The sequence below is a fragment of the Mus caroli genome, unplaced genomic scaffold (assembly GCF_978045245.1).
Source record: "Mus caroli unplaced genomic scaffold, Mus_caroli_1 scaffold_6, whole genome shotgun sequence".
Lineage (NCBI taxonomy): Eukaryota > Metazoa > Chordata > Mammalia > Rodentia > Muridae > Mus > Mus caroli.
Window position 1 is genome coordinate 36,352,193 of NW_028227261.1, and position 21,701 is coordinate 36,373,893.

A 21,701-nucleotide genomic window follows, 5' to 3' on the forward strand; every position below is an offset into this window, starting at 1 on the left:
AGAACAGGTAGGGTTGTGGTAACGCCTGGCCTACAATCCAGGAATTATCAAACCATTAAATTTCCCTAGACTGGCCCATGGCACAAAGAAGAGACGAGAGTTAGATCAACCCTTAGTCTGGCTGTTGGAAGGAAGACTTGGGAACGTCAAGGGTCCAGAAGAGGAGGGCGGGGCATTTCTGGGAATGGTAGAAGCGGGGAGGGACCAGTGTTCCGAGCCCCGCCCCATTTCTGTTGCCCCGGGAAACCCCGGGTTGTAACAATAACCTGCTGACGCGCTCCTGGGAGGAATCCTTTGAAGGCTGTGGGCGGGGCAGCCCCGCTGTGCACCAATGGAAGCACTCGGGATCCGCCCCTACGTTGCCCTCCCCGAGCCCGGCAGGGGGCGGGACCGCGCCAGACGTTTCTCGCCTGCTCCCTAGGGGGCGCTGTGGCGTGCGGGGCTTCGGCGGGGTCGCCCTTAGCGGGAGCTCCACGCCCCCCACAGTCAGCAGGCGGGGCACCCAGTAAGCAAGGATTCCGCGGCCCCGGGCGAGCACGCCCCGCCTCCTTTTGCTCCGGGTCCGCCCCGTCCCCGTCCCCCGCCCATCCCGAGGTGCAGCCGGCGCTGAGCGCGGCAGGCGCGGGAGCTGGCGCTGGAGCCGGAGCGGCGGCGGCGGCGGCATTCGCGGGGCGGCGGCGGCGCGGGCTCTGGCACGGGCTCGGGCTCCGGCATGGTGCAAGCCAGCCTCGTCCCGGGAGAGCGGGGCCCGCGCGCGGGACCGGCGCTCGCGGAGCGGCGGCAGCGGCGGTGGCGGTGGTGGCTGCGGGCACAGACAGGCGGCAGGTGCTAGAAGCTGGGCTGGGCGAGGTGTGTGCCCGCTGGGCTCCCGGGCCGCCGCCCCCTCACTGCCTGGGTCTTTGCCTCCCTCCGTGCTCGCCAGTTTGTCCAGCCTCCTGCCTCCGCGCCCCGGCCCATGGCGCCCCGCGGTTGAGCCGGCGCCGCCAGGGACCCCTCCCGCGGGCCTCCCCGGGGCGCGCAGATCCCAGAGCCGCGCGCCCACCCTCCGCGGAGCCTCCCTCCCTGCCTCGCCCGAGCCGGGCGGGACCATGGCTGCGAAGCTGCGAGCGCATCAGGTGGACGTGGACCCGGACTTCGCGCCGCAAAGCCGGCCGCGCTCGTGTACCTGGCCTCTGCCGCAGCCGGACTTGGCCGGCGACGAGGACGGGGCGCTGGGTGCAGGAGTAGCCGAGGGCTCCGAGGACTGCGGGCCGGAACGCAGGGCGACGGCCCCAGCGATGGCCCCAGCGCCGCCGCTGGGCGCAGAGGTCGGACCCTTGCGGAAAGCGAAGAGCTCCCGACGGAACGCGTGGGGGAACCTTTCCTACGCCGACCTCATCACCAAAGCCATCGAGAGCGCCCCGGACAAGAGACTCACGCTCTCGCAGATCTACGACTGGATGGTCCGCTACGTGCCCTACTTCAAGGATAAAGGCGACAGCAACAGCTCGGCCGGCTGGAAGGTGGGGCATCCGGGCTCCGGGCAGGCTACAGGGAGGGGGGCTCTGGAACACCCCTAGGGGTCATGGAGTGCGCGCCCAGGGCGTGGGGCAGGTCAGTTGACAGGCGGGGGCGTGCTGGCAGCAGCTATATTCATTCATGTCCCCTAGGAAGGATGCGCGGGATTGGAGGTCTGGTAGGGTGACAGGGGATACCTTTTTGAGGCATCCCAGAGGATTATCCCTGGCCTGTCATTGAGCGTATAATAGCATAACTCATTTCCAGACCACGGACAGTAGGGAGCCCCCTTTGTTTTGTGTGACTTGTTTTACCCTCTCCACCAGGGTACTTGCTTTAAAGAGCTGGAGTCATGACCCGGGGCTCCTGTCTGCTTTCCCTCTCAAATCTTCCCTGCCCTTCCTGACACTGGCCCCTTGGTGAAGAGTGCTAACAGATCAAGCCTCCCCCCTCCCAACCCCATGCAATTCTTTCTATAGTGTTGAGAGTTCATCCTGGAGCCTAGTCGGGGTGAAAAGCATGGCAGGCCACCGGAGATGAGTTCTTCATGGGGCAGTTGTCAGCCCCTTCCCTGGTACAGCATGGGGTGGGGGAGGTGCTTTAAGCTCCCTGCTGGGACTTGTGGGAATGGTGTTGAGGTCTGGGAGGGGGGATCTATTTCTACCCACCCTAGGCAACTTATCTCTCACTTCCCTGGCTTTTTGGGCTCCGATGCACTTAAGGAGTGGGGCACCCCTAGAGAGTGCTCAGTGGCAGGCAGTGGAAAGGGGAGAGCCATCTTGGGAGAAGACTTGGATGGGGGCTTCACTGGATTGTAGCTTCTAGATCCAGCTCCTCCTGTCCATCTTGTTGGGAAATGGGGCTAGCCTATGCATTTGAGGGTGAAAAGGCTTGAGGGGACCTCTTGTGGGAGAGGTAGTCACTGTGAGGAAGACATGCCTGTGACCAGAGATGAGGCTGTTAGGGGTGTTGATTGGCAGCAAGATCTGAGAGGGGCAGCAGCCATGGCCAGATCTAGATGCACTTGGGAGTCCTGATCTGGGAGCTCACGGCTCTTGGGATTCCTGTACACTGGCGTCTTCTTTGGCTCTCCTTGACCGTTATGGGGCAGGAACACAAGACACAGAAGTAGACCTGAGTCTCATCCCCTCCATGTTCCAGTCCCCTGCATCTCAGTCCCACCAGAATACAACTTTCTCTCAAGTGTGCCCTGCTCTTGGGTTTGCTCTGCTTTTTGTCTGCTGTGTCCACCTTCCTTCCACTCCTTCCTGGAGATGTAGTCACTCTCCTCAGGGGCACAGGGTCCCAGTGCCTCCTCCAAGAAGCCTTCCCTAACACTTGTTAGCTAGCTCAGGACTCCCACCTACCCACCTTTTTTTCCCAGGCCCTAAGGCATGCATCGTGAGTCGATCATGTGTGCCCTGCCTCCTGCTCCCTCCCTCCTTCACTTTTGAACGACAGTGTCAGTGTCAGGACTCTTCTGTCCCCATGGCACCTTACAGAGAGTCTGGCCCAAGAAGCCATCAGTGTATGCATGCTGAGAGTAAAGAGATGGGTAGATGGTAAAAGAGGCTGTGGATTGGCGAAGAGTGCCAGGACCTGAGCAGATCAGGAGGGCTTCCTGTAAGAGGCAGAGCTCAAGCAGGTTTGGATGGATGAAGGAGACTGGGGAAAGATAGGAAGCAGAGATTTGAAGCTAGAAGCCTGGAGGCAGCTGCAGTTCTGAGCAAGCATGTTGGGGCTCTGTGCCAGACTCTTCCCATATCTTTAAAGCTCTCAGTAGTCCCTGAGCTGGGTTTTACTATAACCATTTATAGGGGTGGTCTCTGAGGCCTAGAGGACGAGAGTCAATTAACTGCCTAAGGTCATACTCCAACCCAGGTATGTCACCCACCTCTCCGGGTCCCAGCAAGCCTCTGGAACATGCCTAGCTAGCCCTGTCAAGAGGAAGCTGCTGCTGGCGTTGAACAGAGGCCGACATAAAACATAGGATATGATGGCAACGTGCTTGGAGATAATTGAGCCCCATGAGTTCATTTCTCAGACTGTGAGACTGAGGCCTGGGGAGGTAATAGGACTCTCCCCTGAGAGTGTCAGAAAGCAGTAAGCCCTGGATAAGGGCCTGAGTCTGTCTGCCCATTGACTGCAGTTCCCACTGCACCACACTGTTGGGGGCATGCTGGTCCTCCCTGTTCCTCATTCCCAGTCCTGGACTGGAGCACTGGGTGAGCAGCCCCAAGCTTTGCTTTTACTCTTGGTCCTGGCAAGAAACTGGAGGGGATCTAATTCAACCTCTCTTCAGTGGGTGTCCCCTTTTACGCTCCTGCTCCCCCAGGGTGCCTCCATTCTCTCTCATTCCTGGAACTTACTGCCCTTGAACCCCTTCTGGCACTCCCAGTCAATTCCTTCAGAAGCCTGGAGGAGGAGCTATCTCCAGCTCTCAATCTCAGTTTGACCAAGGCTGGGGACACCTCAGGTGCCAGGACCAGGCATCCATTATTCCTTCATCCATTTCATCCCCCACAAAAGTGTTGCCCTTGAAAGCCTGAATGGTACCATACCCCAATTCCATGGAGCTTGGGGGGCGTGCTATGACTCCTTACGGGGACCTAAGTTCTTGGCCCCACCTTCAGGATGCATTGCTCTGAACAGCTTCCACATTCAGACCCTGTTTTTTGAGATGGGAAAGGCTGGTGGGTGGGGCAAATGGGCTGGAGAAAGTGGGTTCCGTATTCTGGGGAGTCCAATGTTCTCTCACGGAGGGGTTGGCTTTGATCTGGGGTGTCTTCTTGGTTAGGGAAAATTAGGGAGATAGTTTTGTGATGGGGTGAAGAAACTGCATGTTCAAAGGCAGAGAGGAGGAACTGTGCCTGCTGGATTTGGGGGTGCATGCAGTTGCAAACTAGAACCTAGGGCTCTTGGGCTGACCGGAAGTGATCCTGCAAAGATGGAGTGGTCACCTTCAGAAAGGGAGGGAAGAGAAAAGCTGATGTACTGGGCCTTTGTCCTAAAGTTCCATCTGTGATGAGGAGAGGGGGTCCCAGTGCTGCAGAGGACAGACAGACTCAGGCCACCCAAACCAGACAGAGGCCTGGAGAGTTGGGACTATCTGTGGTTGTACCATAAGGACTAATCCCATTCCCCCTGGGGACAGAGAGTATCAAGCCTGGGCTCAGGGCTTGGCGAGGAGTGTAGTGGCCCTAGAATTGTGGCCCTGGAGTTGTGGCTCCCACAGTAGACCCTCCCTTTCTTTCCCTCTCAGCTCCTCCATAAATCCCATGTTCCTTTGGTCTTGGCCTCTTACGGGAAGTCTTCCTGGCTGCACTGTCCTGCTGTTCCTTCCACTGAACGCCTCTGGAGTTGTTCAACTCCTTTTGTGTTTCCTGGCTGCCAGTCCTTGGGGAGCTCCCAGGCCAGGCCTGGGCGCCTCCCATTTCTGTCCCTAGGCCCAGAGGGGTGGAGCCCAGTGGATGGGGACTTCCCCTCTCCCTCAAGGGCTGGAGCAGCTTAGCTGCTGAGGGGTGGGATCAGAAGGCGGGTGCTAGCCCCATCTGGCCCAGGCCTGGCCCTGTAAGTTCCAGGTGGGGAGGGGGCTTGAATGAGGGGCTGATCCCAGAGGCCAGCAGCAGGGTCCTGCTCTTGGCTCTGAACAGCAGTGGGAGAGTAGCGCCCCCTTCCCCCCAGCCCGCTCCACCAGGGCGCCTTCCCCCTCCTTTGTCCTCGGGGATCCCCAGCCCCAAGAGCTTGTGGGGGTGCGGGAGGAGGCGGTGTGAGCCCCGATTGGGGGGGGTGTCCTCACCCCCCTCACTGCACGAGCGAGGGGCTGGCAGCTGCCCGCCTCCTGGGCACGAGCCCGTGCCAGCCGCTCCTGGCACAGTTGCTGGCACGCCCGGCAGACTCCCACGGCCACCTGCTCACACCCACCCACGAGCGCTGGCGCGCTGCGGGCCCTTCCGGCTTCCCGGGCCTCCCAGCGCCCCTCCCCCGACGGCGTGCCCGGAGCCCCCTCCCCAATTCTCGGTGCCCCTAGACCGGCCCTATGCGACCCAGGCCCCCACCCTGCACAAGTTGGGGAGCTCTCGAGGCGGGGCTGCTGGGGGCCTCCGGGGTTGCCGCGCCGCGGGGGGAAGGGGAGCCGAGAGGCAGCAGACAGACCGACAGACAGGGTGAGGGCCCCGCCTGCCACCTGGCGCCGCTCCAGCGGGACGATGGCGGGCAGCGCCGTGCCAGGCGGTAATTGCAGACAGACTAATTTAAAGAGATGAGACGGTTATTTTTAACTCGCGTTAAGGTAATGAACGGCGCGGGGGGTTTGTGGGTTCGAAAGTTCAGCGCCCTCCAGCCCCCACTTAATGCGGGTGGGGGGCTCTCTGCAGACTTTGAGGGCTCCACCTTTGGACTTACTCAGGTGCAGTGTTGAGGGGAACTGAGGAACTGTGACACAAGGAGGCCCTGCCAGAGGACAGGGCTAGTGAATGCACCAAGCACATGTCACACCAGATTCTCACCACAGTCCTCTTTCCAGGTGTGGAAGTGACTTGCCTTGAGGTCACATGCCTAGTAAGTACCAGCCCTAAGTGGTAGAACCCAATTCTAACCCTTAAACTCCAGCATTTCCTGTGCCACTGTGTGTAGGACTGGGGGCTCCTTAGTTGTTGTTGGGAAGAGTTTGGGTTTGGAAAGCTGTGGGGGCTCCTTCCTGAAACTCACCTCCTTCTGCTTTTGAGTGGCAGCTGGTGATGGCCAGCCATCACCTGAGATGTAGGGTTTGACTTAGCTTTGCTGAGGAATGGTGAGTGGCAGTGAGCCTCAAGTGGAGCGAGCTTCCCTGACCTCTCAGCAGACTCACAGGCTCCTCCCTACACCTGCCATGTGCCTGCCTCCCACTTGGGGCTGAGTGACTGGGAGAAATCAGGATATAGGGCTGACACCTCCTCATTAGAGCCCCCTCCACCTCCAGACTTTGGGTCACAGAAGAAGTTGAAGGGTCTGATGCAGGATGGCAGCCTCGCGTAGTCCCCTCTCACATTTCTTTCCGGGACTGCCATTCACTGGGAAGACAGGTCCTGCAAAGACTTGCCTTCTTCCCAGCAGTGCCCTGAAGTGTCACCCACTGTGTCCAGGTGTAACCCTTTGTGGTCCTCTGGAGTCAGGGCTAGGTAAGGGTGGACATGGCCCCTGTGGGAAACATGATGCAGTGTGTGTGAGAGCTGAAGTTACTCCTCTCTCTGATCCTCAATATCCTCTTGTGAGTCCAGAGGACCTTAACACAGTCCCTAGGCCCTAAGACTTACATACCTTGTGGTACCAGGAGCGGAGAGGTTCATGGTACTGAAAGGGCTTCTCACTGGTGGATACCTGTGTCTATAGATGTGGATAGGCTTGAACCTGAGCTTCCTACTTAAAGATGCCCGCCCCTACCCATGACAGTACCCACGTGGCAACCGTTTGGCTAGCACAAGGGAGAGTGCTCATGACAGCCACAGCTGTCCCCAGTGCAGGCAGATGGGGGGCTCAGGGTGTTGGGTGGGTATCAACTTGGGCTCTAGGGCCTGAGGAGGGTGCTTAGAGGGGGACAGCTGGATCTGGAGCACCCCCCTTCTCCTGGCACCCCGGTTACTATGGAAACCCACTCCTGTTTGGGAGGGTTTGGCTGTTTGCTGCCTCTCCCAACCCCCCAACCCATATGTGGAGGTGGGAGGGGGCCAGGTGGTGTGTGGGGGTGGGGCCTCCCACACCCTACCCCCAGGGCCTCCCTCCTCACTAAGAGAAACCTTCCTGGTCTCTAAGGGGGCTGCCTCTCATGAGCAGGGGATTGAGGAGAGAATGTGGGTGCTGGGCAGTCAGTCCTATCGTTTGCCCACATTCTCTCACTCCATCCTTCTTGAAATCCTCACCAGGTACTGGTGTGTAGTCCAATTTTGCAGTTGAGGAAATCAAGGCATAGCTGGGAGAAGGCAGAGCCTAGATGGGGATGCAGACCTGTGTGTGTCTACCCCATTTCTCCCGTCGTCTCCCACTGTCAGTGAGGTCTCATTCCCACATAGCCTTCCTCCACCGAGATCTTCAAGATCTCTTTTAGGATTCTAAGGCTCCTAAGTTCCCCCTGGAAGCCAACCAAAGCTGCTCTGGGTCCCCGGGCCCAACGCGGCACTTGTCCAGGCCTCACCTCCCACCCGTGTTTCCTGCCACCTCTATGCTCAGACACCCTCATGCTGCCACCTTCACAAGCGACACTGAATATCTCAGCCTACACCCCCCTGGCAGCCGTCACATGCCTACCAAGGCAGCGCTCGTTGGCCGATCTCTTGGGACACCCTTCAGAAAAAATAGCTAGGGGTGCTTGAGTATTTTGATTGATGCCACCACCATCCAAGTGGTTCAGGAAGCCAACATATCTCCTTGAGGATCTTTGCTTAAAATCCCTAGCCGTCCGCAGGCCTGGCTTGTCATCAGAGAGTCCCCTGAAGCTTTGAACCAGCACACTTTCCAGTCCCCTTTCTCGATTCTTTGGGCATGAGCTCTGAGATGTATATTTTAACAGGCATGTCTGGTGACCAGTCATTCAGAAGCCGCTTCTAAAATGGTGGCCTCCGGGCCTCCCAGCCTCCTCCTACCCGCCCTATGTACTCACTGTGCATCAGAGTCTTCTCTAAGCTGCTTCCTAGTTGATTCCCTGCTCCTTTTCCTCCCTACTGCCCCAGGGACTTGGACCTCATGCCATCAGTTTCAAGGGACTGAGCCCCTGCCCCAGCACCTGTGTCTACCCCGTGGATCAGAATCACCCTGTATAAGACATGGTTGGAGAGAAGGCAGCCACAGCCAGAACTTGCACATGCAGCCTCCTGACAAGAGGGAGGCTTTGGAGAGTGATACTCGGAAAAACATTCTGGGCCTGGGATGTAAAGAAAGTGACTGTCACAGACCCTGTCCTAACTAGTACCCCTCTGCTGGGAAAGAGAACATATGTACAGCCCAGCACTCTCTGCCCATCCTTGGAATGCTTAATGTGATATCTTGTCAACCTTTCCTACCCCCTTCAGTCCTCTGACACTTGCTTTTAGCCACCTTAAACCACATGTAGCCCAGGAGTCCACCTGCCATGTGCCAACGCATAATACATTCTCTCACTGGATTTTTACAGTTGATCCATGGTACTGTTGTTGTGGCTGTCTACCCCACTGGCAGCCGAGGAAACTAGGAGGGAAGGAAATCGAGAGGCTTCAACTATGTGTGGCAGGCAGCACTGGAATGTCCCAGCGCTGGCTTCACCCTGGTCTAGCACTTTCTCCGCCCCTGCAACTGGCTTTGTGCTCTCCCTTGAAGTTTGGCCCTGAGGCTTCAAGCATGGGGAATGAGCCATAATTTCAGGTTGCCTTTCCCAGCAGATAGTGTCCCAGAGTCAGGGACCGGCCAGTTTTCTGAGTCCTTGGCTTACAGACCCAGGGCTGAGGGCACTATAATCCAAAGCGACACCAGTGGATACCTGACATACAAAGCTGTCAGGACTGGCTCTGTCCTTGAGGGGCTGGGAGATTAAGCTTGGGAGGTGAGGACTCAAAGAGTCCTATGCTGGATAAACACCACCAGGGCAGGACAGGGTAAAAGGTCAGATCATCAGCTTTTGGGTGTTTAGAGGCAGGGAAACAAGGAGGTCAAACCCTTGGGGCTCTTTGAGGAACCCAGCAGGAGCAGAAGCTGGGAAAGCAAAGTAGCCTGGGATTGCAGGCAAGCTCAGACTCAGGTGCTAGCATTCCGGTGGGAATGGGAGATGAGATGACACCGGCAGACAAATCACTCACGAGTAACTTCTGTGGCAAGCACACTGTCGGGTGAGACGAGCAGAGGAGCCTGTGTTAGGGTCCTGAGGTCCGGCTGAGTTCCCTGCAGCCAGCCCACCATGTCCTAAGACTCTGGTGAGAATGGCTGGGTTGTATATGGAGTAAGCAGTTTAGGGAGCCAATAGCATCAGTAGAGCCTAGTTCTGCTTACCTTCTGGGTAGCTCTGAGCAGTTTCAGTCTTAGTTTCCTCCTCTACAAAATGGGATGGTGGGCCTATGTCTGAGCTTTCTTAGAATTTCAGGAAAGATACCTGTAAAGTCCCCAAGAAGTCTTATCAGAGGTCACTACTATTATTCATTGCTCTATGAAGAAAAGAGCTATCTGCCAGTATATAGAGTAGGACTCGCTATGCATGCCCCTAAAAGGTGCATGCGCGTGGGTGCGTGCGTGCGTGCGTGTGTGTGTGTGTGTGTGTGTGTGTGTGTGTGTGTGTATGTGTGTTAGAGGAGTCCCTCTCTATTGTGGCCTCAGAGTGCAACATGTGAACATGTGAGAATTTTGGAACCCGGTCTTCTGCCTGCCTTACTTTGATCCATTACTTTTGAGTCTCTAGAACCTTCATTGTGGCCTTGGAGAGCAGATTTAAGGCTATGTGTGTTTGTGTGCATGCATGCGTGTGTGTGCGTGTGTGTGTGTGTGTGTGTGTGTGTGTGTGTGTGTGTGTGTGTAGGCCAGGTATTGATGTGAGGTGCCTTCCTCTATTGCTCACAGCCTTGTTTTTTGACAAAAGGTCTCAGTGAATCTGGAGCAGTCCATTTTACCTTAGACTGGCTGGCTGGTGAACACCAAAGATCTACTTGTCTCTCACGACAAGCACTGGAGTTATAGCTGTATGCTTTCATACCTGGCTTGTACACAGATGCTGGGGATCTGAGCTCACGTCCTAGTGTTTGTACAATAAACACTTTCCCATTAACACCCCCCCCCAACCCCAAGGCTCCTCATTTTCACAGATAAGAAAGCCACTTATTCCAGGTAATCCTCAAGCCTAGAGCCACCTGTTCCTGGCATACTGGATTCTCTTTGCCCCACTGCTAGGCTGTGTGAGCTTGGGCAAGACCATTCCTACTCTGGTTCCTGGTTTTCCTCCAATAATCTGGAAAGCCTGGAGGCCTCCTCCTTCTTCCTCCTGTCCCCTCCCCTGTCCTCAGCTGGCCTTGCCACCACCTCCTCTTGTAACCTGAGCTGGGCCTTGGGGAGGAGGGGCTTGCCCTCTGCCAGAGGCACCTGCCAGCTAAGCAGATGTGAAGATGAAGGCCCCAGCGGGGAGAGTGAGGACTTAAAGCCAGCTAGGCCGGACAGGGGCAGCCACACTTAGTACACCCAGCCCAGCCTCTGGCCTCTGGCCCTGGAGCTCACCCAGGCACTTGTCCATTTTTTTTCCAGCGGACATTTGTGGTGTTCCAGTATGTCCTAAAGGACCTCTGAGGCTTCAGGAGGAGGCAGATGGCAAATGAGGTTATACTGCCCTGGTCTGGGTGGGCTGCCCTGGACTCTTGGAGTCCCTTGTCAAGGAAATAGAGGGCCAAGGGCAGCCCCGGGGGGCAAGGCCAGTGTCTGTGCGGGTGGCTGTGCCCCTGGGAGAGCAGATGGTTCTCTTGGCACTATGCCTGCTCCTCCTCTTTCTCCCCCAGGAGCCAGCCTGAAGGGCTCGGGCACAGCTGCTAGGCCTTCCCCAGAGCTGGGTCCAGGGCAGGGCTAAGTGAGGTCACTGCAGCTGCTCCCAGAGCCTGGGCAGGGGAGCAGGGAGGAGCTGCCTGTAGATAAGGGAGGTGGTCAGACTAGAGGGGTGCAATGCCAGGTCTGAATGGCTTTGCAGTTAGGGGTTCTGGGGAGGGGCAGCTGAGAGCCAGTTGGTCAGCTCCACTTCTGTTCCAGGACAACCCTGGTGCTTCTGCCAGGCCTAGGTTTCTCTTTAGAGTAGTGGTTCTCAACCTTCCTAATGCTGTGACCCTTTAATACAGTTCCTCATGCTGTGGCGACCTCCCAACCATGACATTATGTTTGCTGCCTCATATGTTTAGCTTTGCCACTGTTATGAATTGTAATGTAAATAGCTGATATGCAAATCCCAAAGCAGTCGGAACCACAGGTTGAAAACACACCGGTCTAGAGGCATCTCAGAGCAGGGTCTCTGGATTGGCACCTGTCAGATGAGGATGCTGAACTCAGAAGGTTGGCTCAAATGCTTGGTGACATAGTTATAACATATGACAGTGAAGTGATAGTATTTAATATACGGTATCCTACCCAGGCATGGTGAGCCTAGCACTGAGGAAGCCAAGGCAGTGTAGAGCTGGGCTATGCAGTGAGATCCTATTTCAAGAAAAGAAAAAAAAAAAGGAGTCTTTTTTTCCAATTATGCTGAATTCTCCTGAGGAGCCAGAAAGCTCTGAGGAAGGGCCAGGAGGCCATGGTATCAGGAGCCCCTGGAGAGACCATGCCAAAAGGGAGGCTCAAGAGGACCCTGGCAGCTGGTGGCAGGGTCTTAGGAATGGCTCGGTGGGATCGTCACCAGTACCAGACATGAACAAGTCAGACACTATGCAGGGCACCCTCCTTCCTCCACACTTCTGTAATCCCCACAAACCACCTCAATGGAGGAGACAGACTCTGGGAGAGATGAACTCCAGTCTGCAGTTAGCACTGCTGTGGGATGGTTCATTGTCTCTGAGGCTGGTGGTGGGAGGTTTAGAAGGGGCTCAGGTCAGGCCTGATGGAGGAATAGAACCTGTGGCGCAGAGAGGGAGGGACAGGAACGTGGGAACACAGCATGCAGAAGCTCAGGGTGGACATGCTGGTTGGAAGCCCAGAAAGGTCTGCTGGTTTGGGGAATGTGGCTCTTGACTCTCTCCTTGGAGTTGTACTGTAGCTCAAGGCTGTGGGGCAGGAGTCATCTTGGACTCCATTGCTGGTTTGTCATTTACCCAGGCTGGTTATGTGAGCTCTTGTGTGTCAGGGGAAGGGAGGGAGAGAGGCTGTGTGTTCTGGCCCCGACTTCATGTCATGAGTGACACTTCTCTTCCATGTCAGTACCAGAAGCACATGCCAATGTTTGATTCATCCTGGATCCTGGCTGCTCACTACTGTCCTGATGGCACTGAGGCCACAAATGTGCACCTGTGCCCCTAATCTGCCCTTTTACCCCTCCTCCTTAGCAGACCTTAGTACCCACGATTTACACATGACCTTCAGGTCCTGACGTCATCTACCAGGAAGCCTGCCTGGACCGAACATCCTAACTCCACCCCAGACAAAAGGGCAATCTCACTCCCAGCTGTGAGTCTGTCTGACTCAGATGTGTACTCCTGGAAAGGTGGGGATTCTAGGGATAGAATGAAGGGTAAGGCGAGTCAGGTCTACTCCTGGACCTCTGAACCAGGAAGGGTGAGAACTGGAACTGCAGAATCCTCCCTCTGAGTGCTGGAGTTGTACCGGGAGTGGGGCGGGGGTACGGGTGGGAGGAGCCCCACAGGTGTCTCTGAAGCACTGAGACTGGAGCTGGGTCATTGTCACCATCGGACAGATAAGGCTAGTCTCCAAAAGGAGGGCCTGAGCTGAGTTTTCTGCCTATGATGGAACCTATGAAGACTCTGCACCTGATGGTGTTCAGCGGGATAATAGAAGATCTAGGACTGAATTTACCTTCTTGGGAAAACCCAGGGACCAGGGAGAGCAGGAGACAGTGCTGGGTTAGTTGTAGGCAGTGGGCACAGAATTTGCATATCCTGCCTCTGAGGAAAACCAGAAAAGCCTGAGCTTGTGAGCCAAGGCAGGGATAGCTACTGGGACAGACACCGAACAGAGACCCCTGCCATAGTGGGGGCAGGGTGAGAAGAGCATAGGCCTTGGAAGCTAATGATGGGAGACCTGAATCTTGCTTCCTCACTTTTAGCTTCAGGGCTTCAACCTGGAAGTCATTAAACTCACCAGAGCCTCAGTTTCCCCTTTTGTAAGCAAGTGGTCTCTTCTTGTGGGTACATGATTGACATGATTGTCACGATAAAAGAACCTTGCCTACACCTGGCATGTAGCAGGTGACACTTCTTTCCCGTGTCAGTACCAGAAGCACATGCCAATGGCATGCTTGAACTGAGCTGGCTCACAAGAACAGTTGTGCACACTTCTTTCCAGTTCTTTACTCTGCGACTTCACACTGTCAGCCTCACTGGGCATGGTGGGAGGATTCATGCCACAAAGCGGTCACAACTACAAATCTGTCCGCTGGGGTTCCCCCCCCCCCACGGAGAGCTGGTTGTTAAACATTTACCAGCAGACCACTGAATGTGGCCCCCAAGAGGGCAGCCTTCCTCATGCCCAGGATCACAGGACCACAGCAGAGAGCAAGGAAGGCCACATCCCAGAGTCCATACCGTTGCCCTCTATCGTCCTAGTGGGGACAGAATGAGAGATGAGATAGACAGTGGTGGAGCTCTGATTAGGTCAAGCAACTTGAAAGGCAAAAGCCCATACCTCCTTCTTGGTCTGGAAAAGTTGCATATAGTTGAAGCATCGTGCAATGCAGCCCCCTTGCAGGCAGGGACGCCAAATGAGGGGACAGATCTCTCTCCTTTCCACTCATCATTCCCCACCCCTCTGCCAAAACCTGGCAGGTCCTGGCTGGAGAAGTAAGATTGGATGAGGTTGAGCTGTTGGGGAATGAAGCTGTGCTAGAAGGAGAAATGAGGTTGTACCGGAAGATAAACGAGGTGGTACTGTCAGGGAATGAGGTGGTACTAGGAGGCAAGGTGAGGCTGCATCACCTGATAAATGAGGTTGTACTGTCAGGGGGATGGAGTGTACTTGTAGGAGAGATGGCGTCCTGCTGGATCAGCTGGGTTGCACCATCGGAGAACACAGCCACACCACAGGAGGAAGGAGCGTGTCCGACTTGGAGGATAAATGAGGGTGTCCTGCTGGATAAATGAGGGGCCCCGTCAGGTGAATGGAGTGCTGTTAGCAAATGAGGTTGTACTTGCTGGATAAATGGGACCGGTGTGCTGGATAAATGGGGTTGTGCTGTCAGATGAATGCATTACTGCTCGTGGGCGAAGGGTGTCCTGGGAATAGATGAGGGTGTCCTGATGGATAGATGAGCTGTCACCACCAGATGGATCAGACCCTATCCGTGGGGAAGGCACCAAGGTGGAGGTCATTCTGACCTGCTGAAGCTCTCGGAGTGTCTTCTGGCCTAGGGGGACAGTGTTGTGGGAGGTCTGGGTAGGAGCAAGCCTGGGGCAGTCTGAGAGCAGGTGGAGGCCAGGGAGTCAGGAGCTGCCTGTGAGCCCTCCATCAGCATGCTGAGAAACCTGTCATCTCTCCACCCTGGTGGGCCTGACTTTTCCTGCGTCCTTGATAGCTGTTTGTTCATCCTATCCTGAGTTGGCTTCCTAAGCTAGTTCAGAAAAGTCCCTATTGTGTGCCAGCCAGGGCTAGTTCACTCAGATCCTTCTACAGCCCGGTGTCATGTATGTATATCTCTTATTCCTTCACTGAACAAACTTTCAAGTGCCTAGTGTATGCCAAACACATTGAGTAAAGAAAAAAAAATGGGGTGGGGATAGGTTACTACCCTTACAAAAGTTCTAATGCAAGGCCATCAGACAGTAGGTAAAATGATCAACAAGTTATACAGAGGCTGAGTATCCCTTACCCAAAATGCTTGGCCACAGATGTGTTACTGAACACAAAATCCTTTGGGTTTTGGGATATTTGCATAGACTTGGAGCATCCCTAACCCACAGATCTGGACGCCATAATTTAAAAGTTGGCAGATTTTGGAGCCTTTTTCAGATATGAGATTTTCAAGTTAGCATTCATTAGGTACTCATTTCAGCTTCTATTAACCCAGAAGGTAAGCACCTTAGAAAAATTCAGACTGGGGGAAAAGGAGATGAGAGAATTCTGTGATCATGTAGAGGGAAAGACATCTGGCCTGGCAGGTTGGAGACAAAGGAGAGAGTGTGGAGGGGAACACCTGAGAGAGAGGTCATAGAGAGTGTATGGGCTGTGACTGGGCCTTTGTTCATCGAGGTGTGTGTATGTGTGTGGGGGGTTGGGAAGGATCTCAGGTAGTTGAGCATCATTGTGTGAAGATGCTGCAGGGAAGCAAAGGTGGAAGCCATAGCTATTAAAGGAACTGGAACTTTAAAGTACCTTGCCCCAGGGTTGTGCCACTCCTGTGTGTTGGAGCTGAAACTGACATCTGGACCCAGTGCCAGAGCCCATGCACTTGGCCATATGCCATTCTTGCCAGGCTTCTGTCCCTAGTGGGTGGGCCCCAGGAGAGTATTCACCCAGGCCCGGGTGCTGAGGAAGAATGGGGAAGGCATGAATATAACCTGCTGTCCTTTCTTCTGCCCCTACATCATTTCCCTGGGGCCTGAAATCAGGGAGGTCCTATCTTCCCTAGGAGACCATGCCAAGCCTAGCTGTACATGTGGGATGTGGGAGGCCCCAGAAGCTGAGCCCAGCTCTGGGCATCCAGGGAACTTGGGCATGCCTGGGCCGTGGCTGTGGTGGTGGGTTGCTAAGCGACTCCAAGAGGGAGCCCTGGTTACTGCTGCCTGGCAGAGGCGTCTCCCTCTTCTACCTCTCTCACCTCCTTCATGGCCTCTGGCCTCCCAGGAGGCCCTGTGGGCAAGCCAGTGTTGTCATCAGTGCTTGCTACTGGATCTTGGCTGGGAGCTCTGATTGGCACCAGGTGTCTATGTCCTAAGGAGATAGGCTAGTGTGCAGGGTGTGGGCCTCTCTCAGGGGCATAGCTCTGGTTCACATCTAGTACAGAGCCCAGCTTGGAAGTCAGAGGCCTCAGCTCCAGGCCACCCCCTCTGGGTAACCCTGAGCAGAGCCTGGCACCCATCTGAGCTCAGCTGCCCCATCCATCTGGCTCGCAGAACCCCTCCACAGCCTCATTCATGGAGAGGGAAGGTGCTGAGTGGGCAGGGCTTCCCCACACTAGGGCTTGAGTATATAATGATTCAGACTTGCATCAGGTTTTATTTATGAAAAAAAAAAAAAGACTCCTGCTTTAAGGGAGGGTAGGCATCACAGACTTCTAGATTATTCCATTTCAAAAATTGTCCGGTGTCAAACTGGAAAACTCCACAGAGACCAATTGGCCTAGGTCATCAATGTATATAAAGAGACGGCCCTGAAGAGGAAGACCGACATCTTGGTAGAGTGGGTGGGAGGAGTGCCAAGCTGGGGATCAGGAGGGCTGGCTGCATATCCTGGGATACCAGGTCCTAGGCCACCTTGGATATGTTCTTTCTTTTCCTTGGGTTGTGAGAGCCATGGCTTGAACTCCCAGCCTCCTGGCTGAGTCCAGGGTGGGGCAAGGGGAGAAAGCTGCAAACCATCAGGGGACCTCTTTACGGTTGTAAAGAATAAGGGTGTGTTTGAAGCACTTGCAAAGTTCTAGGGAGGAAGCACAGCACTTTTTAGGCCGTCTTGACCTTGCAGCGCATACCCAGCCTTCTTTCTACATGGGTGGCTCCTGGGCATGGTCTGCATGGGAGTACTGGCTTTCTAAGAGCCTTTTCAGACTCTCTGACCTTCCCTGCCCATGGCAGAATGGAATGTCCTCTACAAAGACCAACCTGAAATCATATTTGGGCTTGTGCCAAATAAGCTTCGTGACCTTGGCAACTCACTGTCTCTGAGCCACACCCTCTTCATTTGTAACTAAACTTCCCAGCCCCTGATCCTATAGAGTTTAGCGTAATGATTACCGCAGATGAGCTCTTTTGGGCTCCCGGGGCCAAATGGACTGGGACTGTCTAGGTGCAGTTACCTGGCAGTGTTCTTCCTCAATCCCCAGAACTCCGAGACAGGCTGGTCCAGGACATAAAGCAGTACTGCCTGCCGGACTTCCATTCCAGCAGCCCTGGGAAAGTGGGAGGTGGAGCTTCTGGCTAGGCAGGTAGCCCTAGGGGGAAGATAGCTGAGGTCTCCTAGGACCTGAACGCAGGTGTGGGGGAGGGGCGGGGAGCCAGGTGGAGGGGCGGACCAGGGAAGAGAGTATCTACCTGAGGGAGCATCATTCCCTGGGGGTCCAGCTTCTCTCCTCACAGGGCCTTGGGAGAAGCCAGGCAGGGCAAGGCTGGCAAGCTCCAGCTGTTGCCTCCAAGTTCATGACATGCCAGAGACAGCCAGCCTAGTGGAGCTGGAAGGAGAGACTGTTGGGGACAGGAGGGAGAACCCTGGCAGATTAGTGGTTAGGGCGTGTCTAGGTGGGTTAGCAAGTTTAGACCAGGTCCAGGGGTCTGTCTGGGCAGAGCTGGAGTGGTGCCTGGCATCACTGCCTGGCCATGGGGCTGTGGGCAAATTACATCATGCTTCTATCATGTGGTGGACAAAATGGGGTAATGCTGGCCTCCTCAAGGGGATGATGCCCAGCACAGCTTAAGTCTTGGCGTTGAGGAGATGGTGACCAAGCAGGTTTGATGAGTCTATGGGGAAGGTCTGACCAGACAGAGCGGTTTAGGAGCACCTGGGGTGTTCACAAACATTGAACCACACCCATTAGCTCATGTAATGATCCAACAGCCTTGGGAGATGGTGATGACCACTGTGTGTGTTTCAGAGCAGCTCAGAGACTGATACAGAGCCATGCTCACACAGCCAGGTGACCAAATAGTCAGGCTGTCTGCCCAACAGTGCCTGAACAGGAAGGTTAAGGCTACCAGAAAGGGGGGTCTGTGTGAAGGTTAGGATGGTGGAGCTGTGAGCTCACTGTGCCTTCCTTCATCCTCAGAGCAGAGCTGTCCAAAGCAAGTAGTGTGACCCTGAAGGCACTCTCAATTGGCACGGTAGAAATTAAGATGAGCACATGGGCAGGGTGGCAGAGGTAAAGCCAAGAGGTACTGAGGGAGAGCAGGCAGGCCTATGGACCCCTACTTAAGCAAGCAGTTGTTCGAAGCTGTCTTCCTGTTGGTAAATGAGGAATGTGTGAGACCTTGTATAAAGGTCTCACAGGGTAGGGGCTTTGAAGACAAAGCTGAGCCAGGTGGGTCCGAGGGACACAGGAGTCGCTCTGAGGTCTCCTTCGTTAATCATGGGGTCAATCTCCAAAGTCTCAGGTTTATAGGCACATGCCTGACCTGGGCATCCCCACCTCAGCCTGTTCTGCTTTCACTGGCCAGGCCTTCCCACAAAGGGTTAACAGTCCTCTCTACCTGCAGTTGCATTTTAAAGACACGAAATTAAAGCAGGTAATTTATTCTCCCCACACACGAAAGAGCAATTAGTTCTAAACAGGGCTTAATCAGTCACCGCGAGATTGATTTCTGGAGCCCTGGGTTTTCGGGCTCCTGGCTCCATGCCAGGCTGGGGAGGGAGGGGGGCGGACAAATGAGCCGCGACAGTGGCATGAGCCCTTACATAATCTGCTGGGGGGCCCTCACAGTCTAGCCAGCCCCTCCAGAGGTTTGGCTGAATTTGGAAGATGGGGTCCTGCTCTCCTGCTGAGGGATGGCACAGGTTCAGAATAGAGCTCGAAGTGGGCCTTATCCCTTAAGCACCAGCCCTGCCCTCTGGCAGGGTCTACTTGGGAGGTGGGGCAGGGCAGGGTGGAGGGCATATTTGGGGTAAAGGATAGGTATTCTGGGTTTGTCCAATGTGGTACTTAACGTGCACTCTCTTTTTATCTTCCTTTACCCCATCGATCCTTCTATTTCCTCCCATCCTTTTCTGACACCCCTCCCAACTTTTTTTTCTTCCCATCATTTCGCCCCTTGATCCCCTTGGCTTCCTCACTTTCCTCCTCCTGCCACCCATGCCCCTATTTCCGGCCACAGAACTCCATTCGGCACAACCTGTCGCTACACACCCGGTTCATCCGCGTGCAGAACGAGGGCACTGGCAAGAGTTCATGGTGGATGCTGAACCCCGAGGGCGGAAAGACAGGCAAGACCCCGCGGCGCCGGGCCGTGTCCATGGACAATGGGGCCAAGTTTCTGCGCATCAAGGGCAAGGCGAGCAAGAAGAAGCAGCTGCACCTGCCGGAACGGAGCCCCGACGACAGCCCTCCGGGCGCACCGGTTCCAGGGCCCCTGTCGGCCTCCGCCAAGTGGGCGGCCAGCCCGGCCTCACATGCCAGCGACGACTACGAGGCGTGGGCTGACTTCCGCGGCAGCAGGAGACCCCTGCTCGGGGAGGCGGCTGAGCTGGAGGACGACGAGGCCCTGGAGGCCCTGGCACCGTCCTCGCCACTCATGTACCCAAGCCCTGCGAGCGCGCTGTCGCCCGCCCTGGGCGCGCGCTGCCCGGGCGAGCTGCCGCGTCTGGCCGAGCTGGGAGGTCCGCTGGGCCTGCACAGTGGTGGCGTGGCTGGTCTGCCGGACGCCCTGCTGGACGGCGCGCAGGACGCGTACGGGCCGCGGGCACGCGCCGGGACCCCCTCCTACTTCGGCGGCTGCAAGGCGAGCGCCTACGGCGGGGGCGGGGGCTTTGGGCCGCCGGCTCTGGGCTCGCTGCGCCGCCTGCCCATGCAGACCATCCAGGAGAACAAGCAGGCCAGCTTCGTGCAGGCCGCCGCGCCCTTCCGCCCCGGGGCGCTGCCCGCGCTGCTGCCTCCGCCGCCGCCCGCGCCGAGGCCCGGCCCGCTGCTGGGCGCTCCCGGGGAGCTGGCGCTGGCGGGCGCGGCCGCCGCTTACCCGGGCAAAGGAGCGGCCCCGTACGCGCCGCCGGCGCCCTCGCGCAGTGCCTTAGCCCACCCCATCAGCCTTATGACGCTGCCCGGCGAGGCGGGCGCCGCCGGCCTGGCCCCGCCGGCCCACGCCGCAGCCTTCGGGGGTCCGCCCGGCGGCCTCCTGCTGGACGCGCTGCCCGGGCCCTACGCGGCCGCAGCAGCCGGGCCTCTGGGTGCAGGGCCGGACCGCTTCCCGGCGGATCTGGACCTCGACATGTTCAGCGGGAGCCTCGAGTGTGACGTCGAGTCCATCATCCTCAACGACTTCATGGACAGCGACGAAATGGACTTCAACTTCGACTCAGCCCTGCCTCCGCCGCCCCCGGGCCTGGCTGGGGCGCCGCCCCCTAACCAGAGCTGGGTGCCGGGCTGAGGGCCACCCTACACAGCCTGGGTGCCCCGGTCCCGTCCCCATGGGGCCTCTGTCTTCCCATCCCGATCCCCGGGTCCCCAGTCCCCCGACCCAGCTCCACGGGAGGATCCAGGAGGCAACCCCAGCCAAGCTGGAGACATCCCTCCGAGCTGAGCGCAGAGGGAGGTTGGAAGGAGCGGCTGCGACACCTTGCCATTCCCGCCTGAGGGCTGGAGGTCTGGGAGAGATGGTTGAAGTCGGGCTAGGTGGGAGTGGGGGAAGAGCGAGGCGGATGGCCCACTGTGGATGCTGACCCTGGAAGCCCCCTAGGAGGTGGGGCAGGGGCGTTTCTGAATCTTCAGTTCCTATTGCTGGGCCCTTTGTGACACCTAAGCCACCCAACTCCAATCTGGTTCTAAAATGACACGTTCCCTCACTGGCCATAGCCCCACCACACGAAGCCAGCAACCCTCTTCGTTCACACCAATCTTAGTCATCCATTCTGCTCAGTCCTCTGGTCCTCAGCTACCCTCTGGTTCAGTCTCCCATCTTAACCAGTCCTGGCACCTCCCCTCTCCTGTCAGTCAACCCCATACTCCTTCAGTACTGGCCACAGCCTCTCCAGCGGGCCTCAGTTCCAGATCCATCCCCCAATTCGACACCCCCAGTCCTGGCCCCTCTCTCCCATATTTATAAGTGTCCGGTCGGGGCGGGCGGTGGGCGCGGCGTCCCCGGCGCGTATCGTAGGCAGTGTACTGTGGCCGTGCCGTCAGCGTGTGCGTGTGCGTGTGTGCCGTGTCGAGGCCGTGTAGAGTGCATTGTACAGCATATTTTCATGAATAAAATTGTTTTAAATATTTCCCGAGCCTTGGGTTAGGAGGAGGTGGTGGTGGTGAAAGGGATTTGTAGGGGGTGATGCCAGGGTCCCTGTTGCTGCAACTATTGCAGCTTTTTGTCTAGGCGCACGGCCGGAGATCTACTTAGCTGCACATTGGTTAAGCACCTACTGAGTTCCTGATGCTGAGAATAGTCTTTGTAGAGTTCTGCACCTGTTTTGTTTGTTTGTTTTTGTTTTTAAAAACATGCAAGCAGAAAGTTTCCTGCCTGGGCAAATTCCTTAATCAAGGCTGAGGGGTTGGGAGAGGGGCACAGGTGTTAACTGAGAATCTGTGACTACCAGGCCTTGTATTAGTACAAGTTTCATTTCCATTATACAGATGAAACACAAGGCCAGAGAGGGAAGATAATTTTGAAAGATAATGGTTAAGGAGGAGGAGGAAGAAAGAGGAAGGGAGAAGGAGGAGGAAGAGGAGGAGG

General features: G+C 56.3%; 1 protein-coding gene across 1 annotated transcript; it reads left to right on the forward strand.

The window, feature by feature from the left end:
• Positions 1-464: 464 nt before the first annotated feature.
• Foxo6 (forkhead box O6) lies at positions 465-21,222 on the forward strand. Its single transcript, XM_021161362.3, has 2 exons — positions 465-1,502; positions 19,140-21,222. Exons 1-2 carry the CDS (start codon positions 1,089-1,091, stop codon positions 20,403-20,405), a joined length of 1,680 nt encoding a protein of 559 aa, XP_021017021.1. The 5' UTR covers positions 465-1,088; the 3' UTR covers positions 20,406-21,222.
• Positions 21,223-21,701: the final 479 nt, after the last annotated feature.